We start from the raw sequence: 20673 nt of genomic DNA, 5'->3' as shown, positions 1-20673 counted from the left end.
GATGCAGCACTCATCACTCCTTATTGTTCAAATAGTCCTGACACAGCCTGGAGGTGTGTTTTGGGTCATTGTCCTGTTGAAAAACAAATGATTGCTGCATAATGCTGTGGTAGCCATGCTGGCTAAGTGTGCCTTGAATTCTAAATAAATAACAGACAGTGTCACCAGCAAAGCGCCATCACACTACCTCCTCCATTATTCTCAGCGGGAACCACACATTCGGAGATCATCCGTTCACCTACTTTGCGTCTCACAAAGACACAGCGTTTGGAACCAAAAATCTGAAATTTTGGTTCCATTGGTGTCCTTTAGATTTGGGGCGGTAGGTAGTCTAGTGGTTAGAGCGTTGGGCCAGTAACCGAAAGGTTGTTGGATCGAATCCCTGAGCTGACAAGGTAAAGATGTCGTTCTGCCCCTGAATAAGGCAGTTAACCCACTGTTCCACTGTAGGGTGTCATTGACCATAAAGGCCTGAATCACGCAGTCTCCTCCGAACAGTTGATGTTGAGATGTGTCTGTTACTTGAACTCTGTGAAGCATTTCACTGCAAATTGAGGTGCAGTTAACTCTAATGAACTTATCTTTTGCAGCAGAGGTAACTCTGGGTCTTCCTTTCCTGTGGCGGTCCTCGTGAGAGTCAGTTTCATGTTGGCGCTTGATGGTTTTAGGGACTTCACTTGAAGAAACTTTCAAAGTTCTTGACATTTTCCAGATTGACTGACCTTCATGTCTTAAGAGAAACGACAGTCCATCATTTTTCTTATTTGAGCAGTTTTTGCCATAATATGGACTTGGACTTGGATCTTCTGTATACCACCCCTACCTTGTCACAACACAACTGATTGGCTCAAACGCATTAATTAAGAAGGAAAGAAATTCCACAAATTAACTTTTAACAAGGAACACCTGTTAATTGAAATGCATTCCAGGTGACTACCTCATGAAGCTGGTTGATAGAATGCCAAGAGTGTGCAAAGCTGTCATCAAGGCAAAGGGTGGCTACTTTGAAGAATCTCAAATGTAACATATTTTGATTTGTTTAACACTTTTTTGGTTACTACATGATTCCATGTGTGTTATTTCATAGTTTGATGTCGTCACTATTATTCTACAATGTAGAAAATAGTAAAAACAAAGAAATCCTTGAATGAGTAGGTGTGTCCAAACTTTTGACTGGTACTGTGCATTAATCAATTAGAGACCAGGGAGAAACAAGAACCAGCAAGTGGAACTTGAGGGGCTGATTTGTGCACCCCTAATAAAAATATGAATACATACATGCCTTTTATTTCAGACTCCTGATTCGGCAATTTCAACACATTTTGTTTACCATATGACTTATAAATACCTTAGTTTATTTTGTTATGATTGTGGTAATCTCTAAGGACATATTAGTTCATTGTGTTGTGTGTTACGTTGTGTATCATCCCTGTATTCATCCGTACCTCTTCTATTAAAGCTGCCTGAGTGCCACCACACATTTGCCCATTGCTGGTGCTGCTGAAACACACGGGATGACAATACATGACGTTAAAGAGCTTCAGTCGGAGTTGAAAAACTTGAAAAGTACCATAGAAGTAAGACTACAGCTAATGAATATCCTGTGGTCCTGGTATGGCGCGTTTGGAGTGAAATTAGGGTAAAGGGGGAATTTTCAAAGGACTAGTAACATGTGTGTGACATTGACGGATAAGAAAAAAATAATTCATACAAATGGTTTTCTTTCTTGTCAGAAATCAGATGCCTGTTTGTATGCTCCTACCAACGATGACATCTACAATGTAAGTTCTTGTAGCAATAGGCAATAAACATACCTTTTTTTATTTTTTTGGTCCTTTGAAAATGCGGTGTGGGGCGTCATGGAAAAAAAGGGTCCAGTGTGTTAGAAATGCCAGGGCCGATTTCTGGTCCCAGTCCGCCCCTGTTTGTAATGTCATGATTAGAACACACCTCTTTAGCATACTTTTATAGATTTCCAGATCAATGTTTTATAGTCTGTGTATATACTGTAACACAGCCTGTGGTTCTGTTCTTCCCCAGGACAACTGCATCTTTAAGTTCATGCACTGTTATTTATTGGAGTTGGAGGTTGTCCTGTTCGAGGACATGTCGGTCAGAGATAACTACCATGACCAAATAAAAACATCCATCTACCATCGGAAAAAGAATTTGGAAGAACATGAACGCCAATATGTAAGTCAACCTTTAAATAAAGTTCTGAAGTTTATCCCAAATATGTGTTGTGAAAAGTCCTGACGCTCCATACTTCCAATTGTTCAACAACACATTTTTGATTGGCATTCATTTGATTAGCAGCAACACTATTTTGAATGACAATGTCACTCTGCTTTCCAATGAATATTGTTTTTATCTAAATTTATTGCTTCTCTTTTTTTTCTGCATTTACAGAACAGTTCTAGATGCTCACCGTGTGAGGCACAGAGAGTTGCCAACTCCACAATATTCCTCTACAACCTGGAGCGCCTTTTGGAGAGAATAGGGGAAACTGTCAGTTGAATATATTGTAAATATGTGTTTAAATTGTTTTTCATAAATAACGTAGCAAACAATGTCATGTGTGTGTTATTCTACCTTTGGTCATGATAGTATGTGAAGAAATTGTGACAGCTAGTGCTCATGTCCAAATGTATATTACCTCTCAGTTCAAGTGTAATTGTAACTAGCTGTTTATATTTTTGTATATAATCAAATATAACTTTTACATCTGTACTTTTGTCATATTTATTAATACATTTGATTGAAATGCCTATTTGGAGCTTTACATGTTTTTGTTTCATCGTCCATGTCATATGCACACTAACTGTCACTGTCACTAATTGTCACTAACTAGTTTCCCTTGAGTTCTTGTCAGTATGTCAAAATTGCACATCCTGAATCACAATAAAATCCCAGAAAACATAAACATGTTGATTTGATAATTTCCTAGAATATGGGTGCCTGGCAGAAGTTCAAATAGGGACATGAAGTGGGACTGTGCCTCAAAGAAGCAGGAAGCTGTGCCGTGCGCCATTTCCTGATACTGTGGCAGATGACGATATGAAACTAAAGCTCTCCAGTACAACTTTCTGGCACGCATTCATTTTGTAATAGTTCTGTTTTTTTCATGATGGAGAACTACAGGATTGTTTTTGCATTTCAATAAAAGAACGTTTTCAGTAAAACATTTTATTGCTAGAATTGGCTTCACTGTACGCTTTTATGATCTGGAAAATAAAACATTCGATGACATGTACAGTTATGACACAATAAAACCTAACCCTTTACTGTCCCCATATAATCCAACCATCCAGGCATTCTCTATTACTCCATCACAGAGGGGGAGGGTTGAAAAGGAACGGATGGTGTGAAACTGGTCACTGCTCTCAGACTAAGGTCCCGGGCTCGGAGTCCTCAAGGGGCACTGAAGGGGCACCCTGCTCTCCTGGTTTTGGCAGACTGTGTAGAGAAGAGACACTAACTCCTTCAGGAAGGGCACTCCAGGAAAAGGATGCTTCATTTTGACCCCACTTGTCTTCGGAGTTGGACAGAGAGGTTTGGATGGACTGTGCTTCACTACTGCCACTCTGCAACAACACAAAGGGAGTTCTCTCTTTGCATATACAGACCGGCGAAGAACTACCTGCTGCTGACAAGATGGCCGCCTCTCTCCTCTCCATCTTCACCACCTCGACTTCGCTGGTGATCTTCCCGATGACAAAGTCCTTTGTCCTCACTCGGCATATGGACTCCACGAGGTAGTCGAGGCCCCTGGGGTTCTCGGCTAAGTAGTCCAGCATCCTACCGGTCTTCTTGCTGTTCCCCACCCTGCAGCAGATGTCCTCGGCGTCGTCCCGCGTAAGGACCCTCCTGGACCGGAGGTAGTCCAGGTGGCGGTCTGCCACTAGCTTCTCACAGAGGTACGGACGCAGACGCTCCAACGCTTCCTTCTTGACCTCCGCCATGTCTTCGTCAGTGATACACCAGGAGTCCATTTTCCAGCCAATTGCCCGTGAGCTCTATAGTTTACTGAAGCTGCTGCTCAGGCTCTGGAATGCCCACAGTAGCCCAGTGTAGTAGTGTTGGAAATTCAGATAAGGGTTTGTAATATTAGCATCTGACTGAGATAATGTAACAAACCCCTTCCTAACCCTGGAGAGTCATTGAACTGATTGGAAGCCAATATTGTGAAAAAGGGAACTACCTCAGATCAGTTCCCTACTAGGAAACAATGAGGCGAGAATGTGTGTGTGCACATGCGTGTTCTTATTTGGACATTCCTGCCTCAGAGAGATCAACATCCATTGCCCTAATAAGATAGACATTATGAAACGATGAACACAGATATTAACATCCATCCCAAGCAATTTAATCAGATGTATTTAAATTAAATAAACAGGAATGCAACGCATTGCAAAGCACAAACATACAGGAAGAGCCTTGGATGTTTTTGAATCTAAGACAGTGACCTTGAATAAAGCATAAAAACAGAATAAAAAAGGATATAAAAATACATTTTATGATACAAAGGGGTTGTGGTTTGGTTTTCAATTGACTGATTGTGGAGGGAAAATAAAGGAAAACAATATTTTTTAAACAAAAGTAAAGTTATATACAGCATGTGATAGATATGGCAGTAATTCATGTGGCAGCATGTGATAGATATGGCAGTAATTCATGTGATAGATATGGTAGTAATTCATGTGATAGATATGGTAGTAATTCATTTGATAGATATGGTAGTAATTCATGTGATAGATATGGTAGTAATTCATGTGATAGATATGGCAGTAATTCAACAAATTTTGTGAGACACATTACGATTGAGTTTATTATTGTACAACATTTTTTTGAGGTGGTCTTAAAAGCAACCATGATTGAGAATGAGAGGAGAACATATTCATGGAATGAAATCCTATTTACAGTAAGCTCTCTCAGGCTCCTTAAGGGACAGACAGCCTTCTACAAAAGAGACCTGAGGGAACATGAACAACAAGCTCAACCTGAAAGTCTGTTCAGCTTTTTCTCGAACTTATAGAACCTTTTCAAGGCTTCCTTCAAGCCATGTCTGACGCAAATTAGTTACTGTGTTTACATGTGCCAATGTGACTAACCTTAAAGGCATTTCATGAACAGAGCATGAGAAAGTATGCTCAATTGGCAAGCAACACGCTTCGCAGATATTACAAACGATGACTCAGCGAAGAAGAAAATGACAAAGGAACGCCTGAACAAGAAATACGGACAAACTTAACTCAGACAAAACAGTGTGTCCCAGCAACATTACATAACATGGCCAATATCATTAACACCTACAACCTTTCATTTATTTTTTACATCTGGACCTGCAGCGCATGGCTATAGACTATATTTACTGCTTGGATTAGATTACGTCGGGAATCATATGGTTTGTTTTTTACACCGGCTGTATCCTGTTTCCCTACACTTCTCCCAAAGTGTGCACATGCACACTCCCTGTGGAGGGTGGAGAATCAGGACGTAGCCGTCTTCGTTCCTACATATAGGTTGGGTTCAGGAGTCAACCTTCCCATAGGTCCCCTCCGGCGGCCGGTAGATCTTGGGGAATGCCATCAGCTGCAGCATGTTGAAGGCATACTTCCGGCATTTAATATTCTTTTGCACATTCTCAATCCGACATCCCTCCCTGGTTTGGTGGTGTGGCCATGATGACAAAAAGGAGGGAAGAAGAATGAAATGAAATGATGAATAATCTTCTCAAAAAGGGGGTCTGTGTTTTGAGTATGGAAAACAACAACCAACAACTGAGTAACGGACGGACAGATGGGAAGCAGATGACAGACAGACAACAGTTAAGTATCACCCGTAGGACAGCTAAGGGAAGGGAATGTTATTCATAATAAGGGATACATCGAGAAAATCAGACCTCTCTGAAATTAAAATGGATGACCCTAATTTAGTCCAAATATATTTTCACCCTCCCCTGAACGCTTGAAAAAAGTGATCCTCCCTCTATCCAAAATAATAATGAAACATAGTATAGCTGAGAACCTTTCCCCCCACTCCTAGGACAGACCAGAGCCTTAGATATACAGATTGACAAACCGTTTTTTCACCTCCAGAGTGTTACATGGCAACATTGGGATTTTGATTGCGAGCTGGAAGGTCGTGGGTTCGCAGACCACCATGGACAAGCTTACTCTCCTTATGGCCTCTCAATGGCCATGGAGCTCTTGGTGCAACATGATGCCCGTGCAAATTATTATTTAAAACTGGGTTTGTCAAACTACGTCTAGGGAGGGACAAACAACCAAAGTCCCAGCAATTCTGCAGCCTAGGCAAGATCAAAATGTGCCCCCTTTTGCCGCAGATAGAGGATATGTTACCAGAAATTCTCATGTGGTCCATTATACGACTATCTAACATTATTTGCCTATATCAGCCCATACTATCTATCTATATATATATTCGTTTGAAACACTGTCTTGCAGTACTTGATTTTAGAAACTATGATGTTTGGTGTTAGAGCTCAGTGTAGCCAGCTGGAGAAAGCGATTCGCAGGCCAAGATAAAATAAATGACGCCTATCTATATTTATTTTCAGTCAATGTAAATAGCCAAATTTTTGCATGCATCCGGCCCATAAATTCAGAACGGTCCATAGCCATGTCTGCTCAGTCAGTAGCGCACATCCCATACCTGGCAGCTTGTCCAAGTGAATCATTTTCCAATTCTGTCAACTCGTTTGGATTTTATTAGTGGATAATTATCTTGGATCTCCCTTCCTCCCTCCCTCTAGTCTGTAAACATCCCATACAAGACTGAGAAATGTTTGTGCACTGTGCCTACACTGTCAGCTGAAATCCCTCCTACACTCTGGGACCATTCCTATTCCCTGGGATCGCTCCTACACTCTGGGATCATTCCTATTCCCTGGGATCGCTCCTACATTCTGGGATCATTCCTATTCCCTGGGATCGCTCCTACACTCTGGGATCATTCCTATTCCCTGGGATCGCTCCTACACTCTGGGACCATTCCTATTCCCTGGGATCGCTCCTACATTCTGGGATCATTCCTATTCCCTGGGATCGCTCCTACATTCTGGGATCATGCCTATTCCCTGGGATCGCTCCTACATTCTGGGATCACTCCTGCATTTGCTGTTGTAGAGACAGAATAAAAGTAGCAGTCTAACAGTCTATACACACTAACAGCAGTCTAACCGTCTAAACACACTAACAGCAGTCTAACCGTCTATACACACTAACAGCAGTCTAACCGTCTAAACACACTAACAGCAGTCTAACCATCTAAACACACTAACAGCAGTCTAACAGTCTATACACACTAACAGCAGTCTAACCGCCTATACACACTAACAGCAGTCTAATCGTTAAAACACACTAACAGTAGTCTAATCGTTTAAACACACTAACAGCAGTCTAACCGCCTATACACACTAACAGCAGTCTAACCGTTTAAACACACTAACAGCAGTCTAACCGCCTATACACACTAATAGCAGTCTAACCTCCTACACACACTAACAGCAGTCTAACCGCCTATACACACTAACAGCAGTCTAACCGCCTATACACACTAACAGCAGTCTAACCGCCTAAACACACTAACAGCAGTCTAACTGTCTAAACACACTAACAGCAGTCTAACTGTCTAAACACACTAACAGCAGTCTAACCGCTTAAACACACTAACAGCAGTCTAACCGCCTAAACACACTAACAGCAGTCTATACACACTAACAGCAGTCTAACCGCCTAAACACACTAACAGCAGTCTAACTGTCTATACACACTAACAGCAGTCGAACTGTCTATACACACTAACAGCAGTCTAACCGTCTAAACACACTAACAGCAGTCTAACCGTCTAAACACACTAACAGCAGTCTAACCGTCTAAACACACTAACAGCAGTCTAACCGTCTAAACACACTAACAGCAGTCTAACCGTCTAAACACACTAACAGCAGTCTAACTGTCTATACACACTAACAGCAGTCTATACACACTAACAGCAGTCTAACCGTCTAAACACACTAACAGCAGTCTATACACACTAACAGCAGTCTATACACACTAACAGCAGTCTAACCGTCTAAACACACTAACAGCAGTCTATACACACTAACAGCAGTCTATCCGTCTAAACACACTAACAGCAGTCTATACACACTAACAGCAGTCTAACCGTCTAAACACACTAACAGCAGTCTATACACACTAACAGCAGTCTAACCGTCTAAACACACTAACAGCAGTCTATACACACTAACAGCAGTCTAACCGCCTAAACACACTAACAGCAGTCTAACCGCTTAAACACACTAACAGCAGTCTAACCACCTAAACACACTAACAGCAGTCTATACACACTAACAGCAGTCTAACCATCTAAACACACTAACAGCAGTCTATACACACTAACAGCAGTCTATACACACTAACAGCAGTCTATACACACTAACAGCAGTCTATACACACTAATAGCAGTCTATACACACTAACAGCAGTCTATACACACTAACAGCAGTCTAACCGCCTAAACACACTAACAGCAGTCTAACTGTCTATACACACTAACAGCAGTCTAACCGCCTAAACACACTAACAGCAGTCTAACTGTCTATACACACTAACAGCAGTCTAACCGTCTAAACACACTAACAGCAGTCTATACACACTAACAGCAGTCTATACACACTAACAGCAGTCTATACACACTAACAGCAGTCTATACACACTAACAGCAGTCTATACACACTAATAGCAGTCTATACACACTAACAGCAGTCTATACACACTAACAGCAGTCTATACACACTAACAGCAGTCTATACACACTAACAGCAGTCTATACACACTAATAGCAGTCTATACACACTAACAGCAGTCTATACACACTAACAGCAGTCTATACACACTAACAGCAGTCTATACACACTAACTAACAGCAGTAGCAGTCTATACACACTAACAGCAGTCTATACACACTAACAGCAGTCTATACACACTAACAGCAGTCTATACACACTAACAGCAGTCTATACACACTAATAGCAGTCTATACACACTAACAGCAGTCTATACACACTAACAGCAGTCTATACACACTAACAGCAGTCTATACACACAAATAGCAGTCTATACACACTAACAGCAGTCTATACACACTAACAGCAGTCTAACCGTCTAAACACACTAATAGCAGTCTAACCGTCTAAACACACTAACAGCAGTCTATCCGTCTATACACACTAATAGCAGTCTAACCGTCTAAACACACTAACAGCAGTCTATCCGTCTATACACACTAACAGCAGTCTAACTGTCTAAACACACTAACAGCAGTCTATCCGTCTATACACACTAACAGCAGTCTAACCGTCTATACACACTAACAGCAGTCTAACCGTCTAAACACACTAATAGCAGTCTAACTGTCTATACACACTAACAGCAGTCTAACCGTCTAAACACACTAACAGCAGTCTAACCGCCTAAACACACTAACAGCAGTCTATACACACTAACAGCAGTCTAACCGTCTAAACACACTAACAACAGTCTAAATGTCTAAACACACTAACAGCAGTCTAACTGTCTATACACACTAACAGCAGTCTAACTGTCTAAACACTCTAACAGCAGTCTAACCGCCTATACACACTAACAGCAGTCTAACCGCCTAAACACACTAACAGCAGTCTAACCGTCTAAACACACTAACAACAGTCTAACTGTCTAAACACACTAACAGCAGTCTAACCGTCTAAACACACTAACAGCAGTCTAACTGTCTATACACACTAACAGCAGTCTAACAGTCTATACACACTAACAGCAGTCTAACGGAGGGAGAGAAAACTGCTTTGGAAGTGTCCTGGAGCATATCAGTACTGATTTCTACGGCTCTATTTTCCCCCTGCTCATCAGAATCCTACTATGCTCTACTTTCGAGTAGAGGGGGAGATAGTTGGAGTGAGGGGGTTCCACTTCCACTATTCCAGAGGACATAGGAATCCTTGAAGAGATGTAGTACATTACTAAAATGTAGAATCTTAGTAAATAAATCACAGTCTCTATGAAGAGGAGGGTCCCTCAACTGACAGGGGTCAACTGGAGGTTATGATAACAACGTGCCCTCAAGCTGCTGGGAGTTTATACTGGAGTGTGTAACAGTGTGATCGGCTTCAGTTATGCTGTTAGCACTTTGGTATTTGTGCCAGAGCAGCCAACCAGAAAGCAATGCTAGCTCTCAGAACGTTAGCTCTCTGTCATTGACATGAAGAGATAACTGTTTATCGCCAGTCCTTCTGATAGTATTATATGGCCAATGCTTTTGGTACGGGAGAAAAAAGACTCCAAGGTTCAACAGTATGGTATCTGTGAAAATAGAGAAAGCTAATATGTCTTAGCGGAGAGAATTGATTTTCTTAATCCCTTACATTCTAAATCGATTCCATCCTATCCTCAAGCCTGCTAGTCGGATTAACAGCCGAAAGCTTGTGTTTGATTGTACAAATTAAATTATGTATCCACCCAATTACCTTTTCAAAGCAAAATCAATGAAATCACACAAATTCCATACTCCCTCCCTCCCAAAAAACAAGCTGCACAGACAAAAATCACCACCCGACGCACACAAGGTTAGTACATGGCATCGTCAGCAACTTTATTGATATTTTGCAAGCAGAAAAACAAGACTTAAAATTAACCACACGACCAGCAGGTGTGAGCTGACAAGCAGTAGGGCGATGGGGTAGAAGTGTCGCGAGGCCGGCTTGTTCTCCGCTACAGAGCACGCCGCCTCGGGGTCCGAATCCCACTGACACACTACTTCTCCCTGGGTGAGTCGACTGCAGGGCGAGGGGCGAGGAGGTGAGACAGAGAATAGACAGAGAGAACCGGTGGGTTAGTAAAGGAGAGACCCCTGACATGGGCCAAAGACAACCAGCAAGCACAGACGCATGAATGGATGAATGGGTAAATGGAAAGATGAATGGATGAATGGGCAAATGGAAAGATGAATGGATGAATGGGTAAATGGAAAGATGAATGGAAGAGTGTAAGTCCCACATGAATAGAGGAGTTGAAGTATGAAGGGGGCGAGTAGAGGCAGGCACCATCATTTATCTGGATCTCTCCTCTTTCAATGATTTACTTGAAAATGATTTGGACAAAGCTTTGGATGCGTTCTGTTGCACCTGTTTGATTTCATGTAGCCAACAGAAAGGGACATTTAAAGATCTCAACCCAAAACTTAAGGAAATGTGATAAGCCTTACCCCACATATCCAGAACAAGCCATGATGAAACCAGACCGTTGTGGAGTTAGAATGTACACTTGGGTTCAGACCATGTCAATATTTAAACAAGACATGGATAAAATAAGGGAACAGTGTCAGTAAATGTATTGACAGAGAGATAGTCAAGCTGCATGAACATTTAATATTTATTTAACTAGGCAAGTCAGTTGAGAACAAATTCTTATTTACAATGACAACCTAGGAACAGTGGGTTAACTGCCTTCTTCAGGGGCAGAACGGCAGATTTTTACCTTGTCAGCTCGTGGAGTTGATCTAGTGTTATTTATCACTTACAGTACTTATTGTACTTTATGTTAAAGTTAACTGTCCAGTGTTTCCAGATTTATATGAACTATGACCTACACTGAGTGTACAAAACATGAGGAACACCTGCTTTTTCCATGACAGACTGACCAGGTGAATCCAGGTGAAAGCTATGATCCACTGATGTCACTTGTTAAATCTACTTCAATCAGTGTAGAATGTAGATGAAGGGGAGGAGACCGGTTTAAGAAGGATTTTTAAGCCTTGAGACAATTGAGACATGGATTGTGTTTGTGTGCCATTCAGAGGGTGAACGGGCAAGACAAAACGATTTAAGTGCCTTTGAACGGGGTATCATCTGAGCTGTATCGTTCTTGTTACATTTCACACGGTGTATATTGTTGCACACAGTCGGTATGATAGCATTTCTGCAGGCAAAAGACTGGCATTTGACTTCCCCAGATATTTGAGCCACATTTTTTTACTCATGGGAATATCAACAACAAGCCACATTCAACTGAGCATTGACATTATGTGGTGATCGCACAGAGGCTATTCTGACAAAACCACGTTGAAAGAATGATCCATCATATGTACAGCTGCTCAGTACGTAAATGTATTTACTGAAGATTGAAAGTTACCGGTCCAACTTTGCATAGACGGGTCAAGCCTACAGCTATCTTCCAGTGTCACTCTTTCTGAACCATCTTGACACTGGAACACATGGGAAAGCATATCCATTCTCAAGCTCTGATTATCACTCTTTCTGAACCATCTTGACACTAGAACACATGGGAAAGCATATACATTCTCAAGCTCTGATAATCACTCTTTCTGAACCATCTTGACACTAGAACACATGGGAAAGCATATCCATTCTCAAGCTCTGATAATCACTCTTTCTGAACCATCTTGACACTAGAACACATGGGAAAGCATATCCATTCTCAAGCTCTGATAATCACTCTTTCTGAACCATCTTGACACTAGAACACATGGGAAAGCATATCCATTCTCAAAATCTGATAATCACTCTTTGTTTGAGGTTGAATTTCATTCAATCCATTCGAGGGCAAAGTGCTAAAATTCTACAGTTGGTGCACAGATGAAACAAAGATTCCTTCGAATGCAACGCTGCTGGTTTTTCCAAGCTCAACAGTTTCCCATGTGTAACATGAATGGTCCACCACCCAAAGGACATCCAGCCAACTTGACACAACTGTAGGAAGCATTGGAGTCAACATGGGCCAGCATCCCTGTTGGGCCAGCAACGCTTTTGACACCTTGTAGAGTCCATGGACTGACGTATTGAGACTGTTCTGAGGACTAAAGGGGGTGCAACTAAATATTAGGAATGTGTTCCTAATGTGTTGTACACTCACTGTACTTCTAAAAAATGGTAATGTTAAAAAGCAGCGTGTCTGTGTTGGAATGGTGTGGGTGTACCCTGACAACAGAATGGTGTGGGTGTACCCTGACAACAGAATGGTGTGGGTGTACCCTGACAACAGAATGGTGTGGGTGTACCCTGACAACAGAATGGTGTGGGTGTACCCTGACAACAGAATGGTGTGGGTGTACCCTGACAACAGAATGGTGTGGGTGTACCCTGACAACAGAATGGTGTGGGTGTACCCTGACAACAGAATGGTGTGGGTGTACCCTGACAACAGAATGGTGTGGGTGTACCCTGACAACAGAATGGTGTGGGTGTACCCTGACAACAGAATGGTGTGGGTGTACCCTGACAACAGAATGGTGTGGGTGTACCCTGACAACAGAATGGTGTGGGTGTACCCTGACAACAGAATGGTGTGGGTGTACCCTGACAACAGAATGGTGTGGGTGTACCCTGACAACAGAATGGTGTGGGTGTACCCTGACAACAGAATGGTGTGGGTGTACCCTGACAACAGAATGGTGTGGGTGTACCCTGACAACAGAATGGTGTGGGTGTACCCTGACAACAGAATGGTGTGGGTGTACCCTGACAACAGAATGGTGTGGGTGTACCCTGACAACAGAATGGTGTGGGTGTACCCTGACAACAGAATAGTGTGGGTGTACCCCGATAACAGAATGGTGTGGGTGTACCCCGACAACAGAATGGTGTGGGTGTACCCCGACAACAGAATGGTGTGGGTGTACCCCGACAACAGAATGGTGTGGGTGTACCCCGACAACATAATGGTGTGGGTGTACCCCGACAACAGAATGGTGTGGGTGTACCCCGACAACAGAATGGTGTGGGTGTACCCCGACAACATAATGGTGTGGGTGTACCCCGACAACAGAATGGTGTGGGTGTACCCCGACAACAGAATGGTGTGGGTGTACCCCGATAACAGAATGGTGTGGGTGTACCCCAACAACAGAATGGTGTGGGTGTACCCCGACAACAGAATGGTGTGGGTGTACCCCGACAACAGAATGGTGTGGGTGTACCCCGACAACAGAATGGTGTGGGTGTACCCCGACAACAGAATGGTGTGGGCGTATACTGGTCATTAAAAATATTCATGCTCATAGACGGCTAATTGGCCAGCTAATCCTCCTCTAAACCACTGATTGGCCAGCTCATCCTCCTCATGAGGAAATAGCAAGCATTTTTTAAATGGTCTGTTCGAGAAGTTTGAGGTGGGGGTTTTAGAGTGTTTTTTCCTCCTATTTATGCTTTCGCCACAAATGCGAGTATAGGGTGAGTCGACAACATTATTTGGGCATGCGTTAACAGATGATTCACTTTTAAAACAGATTTTTATTGGGTCGTTACTTTAAGCACTGTACTGTATGCCTACAGCAGTGGACAATATGGCAATGAGTCAAGTTTATCACTGGGAAGAAATTCATGAACATGAATACTCCCAGTATGTCTGTGGTTAAGGCAACCAACTATACTGTATGGAGGGGTTGGTTGTTTAGCAACAAAACCGACGCATGCGCCACTATGGGGAAAAACAGCCAGGGTTGCCTTAGACTGTTTAACAACATGCAAACTATATTTAGTCCAAACACCTCGAAACAAGACATGGTTTCAATAACAACTAGTCACACACGGTTTCCCCCATGGCAACGTTTTGTCATTGACGCTAGCGATCACAATCATAACAACACACACCACCCGGCCACATCATCCGCTTCGTCAGCCAACCCGTCTATACATGAGTCACTACAAGGTGAGAGAAAGTAGTAAAGCAAAGTAGAGAACAAACTTGTCAAGTTAACAAAGTTCTTCTCTGCTGTATGTTAGACCACAGCTGATCGTGATCGGGAGGCCCATAAGGCGGGGCACAATTGGCCCAGTGTCGTCCGGGTTTGGCCAGGGAAGTTTTTGTAAATAAGAATTTGTTCTTAACTGACTTGCCTAGTTAAATAAAGGTTAAATATATATATATATATTTTTTAAACATGTTGATTGGTTTTGAGACTAGATTCTACATTTTTTACCCCCCCGATTATCTTTCTTTCAAGATCCAGGTTCTTTAAAAACTTTCTTTGTAAACGGTTTACATGGTCTCGATTAAACTGTCAATCTAGAAGCCTGTCGACAATACAAAGCGTTCGTTGCCACACAACATGCAATTCATTCAGCTCTTATGTAAGGAAGCCAAATGTCCTGTTCCAAAAAGTTATATAGAAATGGGAGAGTATTCTTTCCTTACGAACGATAAGACCATCACAATCTTTTTTTTATTTAACTAGGCAAGTCAGTTGAGAACAAATTCTTATTTACAATGACGGCCGATCCCAGCCAAACCCGGACGACGCTGGGCCAATTGTGCCCGCAAAGCACAAAGATCACAACATTTTAAGGAGGAGACAACTGATCTGACACAAAGCAAACAGTGCATAATGTTCAGAACTTGAAGTAAGGGACTAGCTTGTTTAGCTATGGGGCCAAAGTAAGACGGTACTTCAATACTATAATCATACCAAGATGAAACAAGGCCCATTCATAACCAATGGAGCTTCCACAGAGGCATCCTTCTTATGTCAACAAAAATGTTCTATGCGGAAGCAGCCCATGGATTTCATTAATTTACCACTTACACTGAACCTTGATGTGTGTTCGAGGCAACAGCTGTAGGGGTCATCAAACAATATCAAAATAGCTTGCTGTCTACTCCCTTCAACCCCAATTGTTATTCTAAGCCACAGAGACTGTTAGGCTGTCAGTCAGTGGAGGCCCCTAGGGGCCACATAACACCAGCAAATCAAATCCAATCAAGCTTGATTTATATAGCACATTTCAGACATGAATGCAATGCCCAGTGTTAAAACATAAATAAAAAACAATGAAAATAAAAAGGGAAATATTTACTACACAACAAAGAGTAGGCAATGTTTGTGCCTGTAGGCAATGTTGTTGCCGGTGATGCCTGGTGAGGACCTGCCTTACAAAGGGCCTACAAGTCCTCAGTCCAGCCTCTCTCAGCCTGAGCACTGATTGAGAGATTGTGTGTTCCTGGTGTAACTCGGGCAGTTGTTGTTGCCATCCTGTGCCTGTCCCGCAGGTGTGATGTTCGGATGTACCGATCCTGTGCAGGTGTTGTTACATGTTGTCTTCCACTGTGAGGACAATCAGCTGTCCATCCTGTCTCTCTGTAGCGCTGTCTTAGGCGTCTCACAGTACGGACATTGCAATTTATTGCCCAGGCCACTTCTGCAGTCCTCATGCCTCCTTGCAGCATGCCTAAGGCACGTTCACACAGATGAGCAGGGAACCTGGGCATCTTTATTTTGGTGTTTTTCAGAGTCCGTAGAAAGGCCTCTTTAGTATCTCTTTAGTTTTCATAACTGTGGTCTTAATTGCCTACCGTATGTAAGCTGTCAGCGTCTTAACGTCCGTTCCACAGGTGCATGTGAATTTATTGATTATGGTTCATTGACCAAGCATGTGTTTAAACCCTTTACAATGAAGATCTGTGAAGTTATTTGGATTTTTACGAATGATCTTTGAAAGACAGGGTCCTGAAAAAGGGACGTTTCTTTTTTGCTGAGTTAAGTCATTCTGACGTTTTCGATTATTAGTAGTCACATAGTCTCTAATGATGATGACATTTTATAGCTGTAGGCTTGTTGTAGAGCCGGTTTATTCTTGGACCGCTCCAAAGCCACAACACTGTCTAACCATAACCGGTTCTACAAGCCTCATAACGACCCTCGATATAATCAAAGCACTCCTTTTTCTCCAAACATAAACCAGTTTTATCTAACAGGTTTTTCGAAATGACTTAGTTCTCTCAGACTCTGCTTTAGTGATCATCTGAGCTGTATCTTTGTTGCCCTTGTTACATTTGTAGTTCTGCCCCTGAGCAAGGCAGTTAACCCCCTGTTCCCCAGGTGCTGAAGACGTGGATGTCGATTAAGGAAGCCCCCCGCACCTCTCTGATTCAGAGCGGTTGCGTTAATTGCGAAAGACACATTTCAGTTGAATACATCCAGTTAGACAACTGACTAGGTATCCCCCTTTCACGTGTGAACACACAGTGTATGCAGTTGCACACAGTCGGTATGATAGCATTTCTGTAAGCAAAAGACTGCAATTTGACTTCCCCAGATATTTGATCCACACTTTTTTACTCATGGGAATATCACTAACTAGCCACATTCAACTGACCATTTACATTATGTGGTGCACGGTATACAGGCTATTCTGACAAAACTACGTTGAAAGAATGATCAATCATACTTAATTATCTCTATTTCTTGAACTGCATTGCTGGTTAAGGACTTGTAAGTAAGCATTTCACGGTAAAGTCTACACCTGTTATATTCGGTGCATGTGACAAATCAAATTTGATTAGATATTTACAGCTGCTCAGTACTAAAACGTATTTACTGAAGATTGAAAGTTTACCGGTCCAACTTTGCATAGACGGGTCAAGCCTACAGCTATTTTCCAGTGTCACTCTGAACCATCTTGACACTAGAACACATGGGAAAGCATATACATTCTCAAGCTCTGATAATCCCTCTTTGTTTGAGGTTGAATTTCATTCAATCCATTCGAGGGCAAAGTGCTGAAATGTTACAATTGATGCACAGATGAAACAAAGATTCCTTAGATACTCAAGCACCCAGAAACTCGCCAGGTGTAGGGTGTTTCCTTCGACACATCGGTGTGGCTGACTTCCGGGTTAAGTGGGCATTGTGTCAATAAGCAGTGTAGCTTCGCTGGGTTGTGTTTCGAAGGACACACAGCTCTCGACCTTCGCCTCTCCTGAGTCCGTACGGGAGTTGCAATGGGACAAGACTGTAACTACCAATTGGATACCACAAAAATGGGGAGAAAAATGGGTATAATTAAATAAATAAATGTAAAAAAGAAAGTTGTGGTGATCATGTGTTCTTCTGCCAAACTTCTCTGTTGACAGAATTGTACGCTCTCATCTCTGGGTAACCTCAGGTCACATGGTTGAGGGCTTCTGACATCACAAGGACAGACAGTGGATGATTATGGGAATGTGCCTGGGTGACATCATGATGCACCATAGGCCCTGTTCAAATGCTGTAGAAATGCTATATTAGGTTATCACTGATCTCATAACATTGGATAGGTGACAACATGGGTTCATTTAGTTACAGCACTGTAGCTTTCACACACCCAGTCACATCAGATCGGGGATTTATTTGAGAGAAGGAAGGGAGGGAATGACACATTTCTAAAGTATTCATGCAGGGCCCATGCCAAGCTACAAAGTGGCTCTGATGTGAACTTTGACCAAGTCAGATGGCATGAGGCAGGCTATCAGGGTGGGGGTGTGGCTTCTGATACCAACTAGGGGTGGTGAAATGGCTGGTGTCAGTGAACAGTGTGATAGACATGCTGCTGCGTATTTGCACATGCCACTGAGCTCCATTAGCCAGTTGGCAGCCACAGAACGATCAGCAGGATGTTTGCCACTTCCTCTGTCCTTTCAGACATTAGTTACTTTTCACAATGTGGGAATATTGGCAAAGGTAGAGCCTGGAGTTTTTCCCCAGTGAGGTCGGTTACTTAGCCAGGAAAGACTCCTGGGGCTTATTATAATTAGGACCAGGAGGTTTCCTGACCAGGTTACCCAATCAACTTCAGGGCCCAGAGACAAAGGGGAATCTCAAAAGTCCGTCTCTGATTCCTTCGGTAGACCTCCTCCCATTCACTCACCACCACAACCACCTCAAAACATTAGAGGGAAGTGATGCAAGCAGCGGGGGAGCAGATTGGAGCTTCCTGTCCTCAGATTTCCCCCTTCAATGCTCACTTCTCACCCCATTCCTTCCTTTTGAGAATGAGGCAAGGAGAGAAGACGCGAGGAGAGAGAGAACGCGAGGAGCCCTACTGTTAATCAGGAAATAACTTTAAAGACCTCTCCCCCAAAGTTGAGTTTCTCTCTCTCACCTCCGCATGCAGTCCAGGGCTCGTATGAAGTAATCCTTGTTGAGCTGGTGCTCGTCTCTCAGCAGGGCACACTGCTCCAGGGTTACAGACATCGACGTCCTGTCTTTGGCACTTTTACAGCTGGTGAACCTGATCCCGTTCAGCCGTCGGCAGATCTGGACCAGAAGAAAGAAGAAAACACCTCAATAACGTAAACAAAAACAAACTATTTTAAACATAACGCATAACTGAAAACTACTCTTGACTGTGAGGTAGAATTGGGAAGAAAAGTACCCTGGAAACTCCACTGGGAATTCAATGAAAACATGTTTTTGTTCTTATGAAAATAATTTTCACTTCAAAAGTGAAAGTGCACTACTTTCTATGCAGCTGCTTATATGATGATTCCCAGACTTCCTTTTCGGGCTCAGCTAAGTCCAGAGACCAGGGAGGGAAAGAGAAGGAAGCTCATTACAACCAGAAGAGATCTGCTTTCATTTTCCAAACACTGTCTGAAGTCTTTGGAAATACCAGAGGAACCATTAGCCAAATACCAGAGGAATAATTAGGAATGTGTGTGTTCAACCTTTACTCCTTTATCAATAGTGTTATTAATCATGTGTGTGTGGGGTTCCGGATTGGTTTGGCTGGATACAGTTTATGATATAAATCGGTCACGTGTAGCTTTCATTGCTGCTCTATGCCTACCTAAGTGATTAGGTAATTGGATGCCCATTCTCTGGGAGATTTCCCCTAAATCATCAGGGTTATTTGGAGCCTTGCATGGTCTTCTGCCAGATGTCAAATATGTTTATGAAGTCTTCATTGTAGCAGGTGCATTGCATTCACAAGTTCAAAACTTCTCCTCAGGGCACCAACGTATCAACCTCCATACGTAGGGACATGAGCAGGCTGACACGTTTGCATGAATGACGTCAAGCCAGATGTCTAAGAATAGATCCACTTGTTATATATCTTATTCTATCCTCACCGTTCCAGCGAGCCACAGTATCTCCACATTCTTCCTCTTCTTTGTCACTACATTCTGGCCCAGGGTTCCGAGTAAATCTTTCAAGTCCGTCTGCGTTTGAAAACATGGCAGACCTGTGAAAGGAAACGAAACGCGAGTTGGCTTTGGTCGGTTCATTTGGCTGCTCGACAGAGCTGTAACTGGAAGGAGTTGTGTGTGTGTGTGTGTGTGTGTGTGTGTGTGTGTGTGTGTGTGTGTGTGTGTGTGTGTGTGTGTGTGTGTGTGTGTGTGTGTGTGTGCTGTGCGTGCGCGTGCACGCGTGTGTGTGTGTGTGTGCGTGCGTGCGCGTGCGCGTGTGTGCGTGTGCGTGTGCGTGCGTGCGTGTGCGTGTATGTGTGTGTGTGTGTGTGTGTGCGCGTGTGTGTGTGTGTGCGTGTGTGCATGCGTGTGCGTGTGTGTGTGTGTGTGTGTGTGTGTGTGTGTGTGTGTGTGTGTGTGTGTGTGTGTGTGTGTGTGTGTGTGTGTGTGTGTGTGTGTGTGTGTGTGTGTGTGTGTGTGTGTGTGCGCGTGTTCATGCGACAGGAAGGATGCAGGTATTGATAAGATAAAGATACGGTACACTGACAACGAGAATGAGGACATCTATGGAAACTACTGACAGATGGATGCCAGGAGCTGTTGTGTGGAACAACAATAACATCATCACAAACGTAGATCTCTGTGGTCGTGTATCTGTCTGCAAATCTGACCCACATGGGTGTATTTTACA

The 20673-nt window shown here is 42.9% G+C and overlaps 2 protein-coding genes across 10 annotated transcripts in view; both read right to left on the bottom strand.

Annotated features, from left to right (window-relative positions):
• Positions 1 to 3170: 3170 nt before the first annotated feature.
• On the bottom strand, positions 3171 to 4204 carry LOC124001347 (B-cell lymphoma/leukemia 10-like). The gene has a single exon (XM_046308076.1). It carries the CDS (start codon positions 3990 to 3992, stop codon positions 3384 to 3386), a length of 609 nt encoding a protein of 202 aa, XP_046164032.1. The 5' UTR covers positions 3993 to 4204; the 3' UTR covers positions 3171 to 3383.
• A 140-nt stretch (positions 4205 to 4344) lies between these two features.
• The window catches only part of LOC124001345 (type II inositol 3,4-bisphosphate 4-phosphatase-like), a 282847-nt gene continuing 266518 nt past the window's right edge, over positions 4345 to 20673 (bottom strand). For 7 of the 9 annotated variants that reach the window (XM_046308066.1, XM_046308068.1, XM_046308069.1 and 4 more), the window contains 3 exons: positions 19926 to 20038; positions 18956 to 19110; positions 10650 to 10858 (listed from right to left, as the gene is read on the bottom strand). In XM_046308066.1, coding sequence (XP_046164022.1) covers positions 10675 to 10858; positions 18956 to 19110; positions 19926 to 20038 — 452 coding nt within the window. In that variant the 3' untranslated portion in view covers positions 10650 to 10674. Of the gene's footprint in view, positions 5663 to 10649; positions 10859 to 18955; positions 19111 to 19925; positions 20039 to 20673 lie in introns of those variants that run through there. The other 2 variants (XM_046308067.1, XM_046308075.1) reach the window with 2 other exon arrangements.

This window comes from Oncorhynchus gorbuscha, linkage group LG17 (genome assembly GCF_021184085.1).
Source record: "Oncorhynchus gorbuscha isolate QuinsamMale2020 ecotype Even-year linkage group LG17, OgorEven_v1.0, whole genome shotgun sequence".
Lineage (NCBI taxonomy): Eukaryota > Metazoa > Chordata > Actinopteri > Salmoniformes > Salmonidae > Oncorhynchus > Oncorhynchus gorbuscha.
Note: the sequence above shows the minus strand (reverse complement) of the source record. Positions and strands in the feature narration are given on the sequence as shown.

Excerpts from the sequence above, each read along its gene's own strand:
- LOC124001347 (XM_046308076.1), bottom strand. The coding sequence starts at position 3,992 with ATGGACTCCTGGTGTATCACTGACGAAGACATGGCGGAGGTCAAGAAG.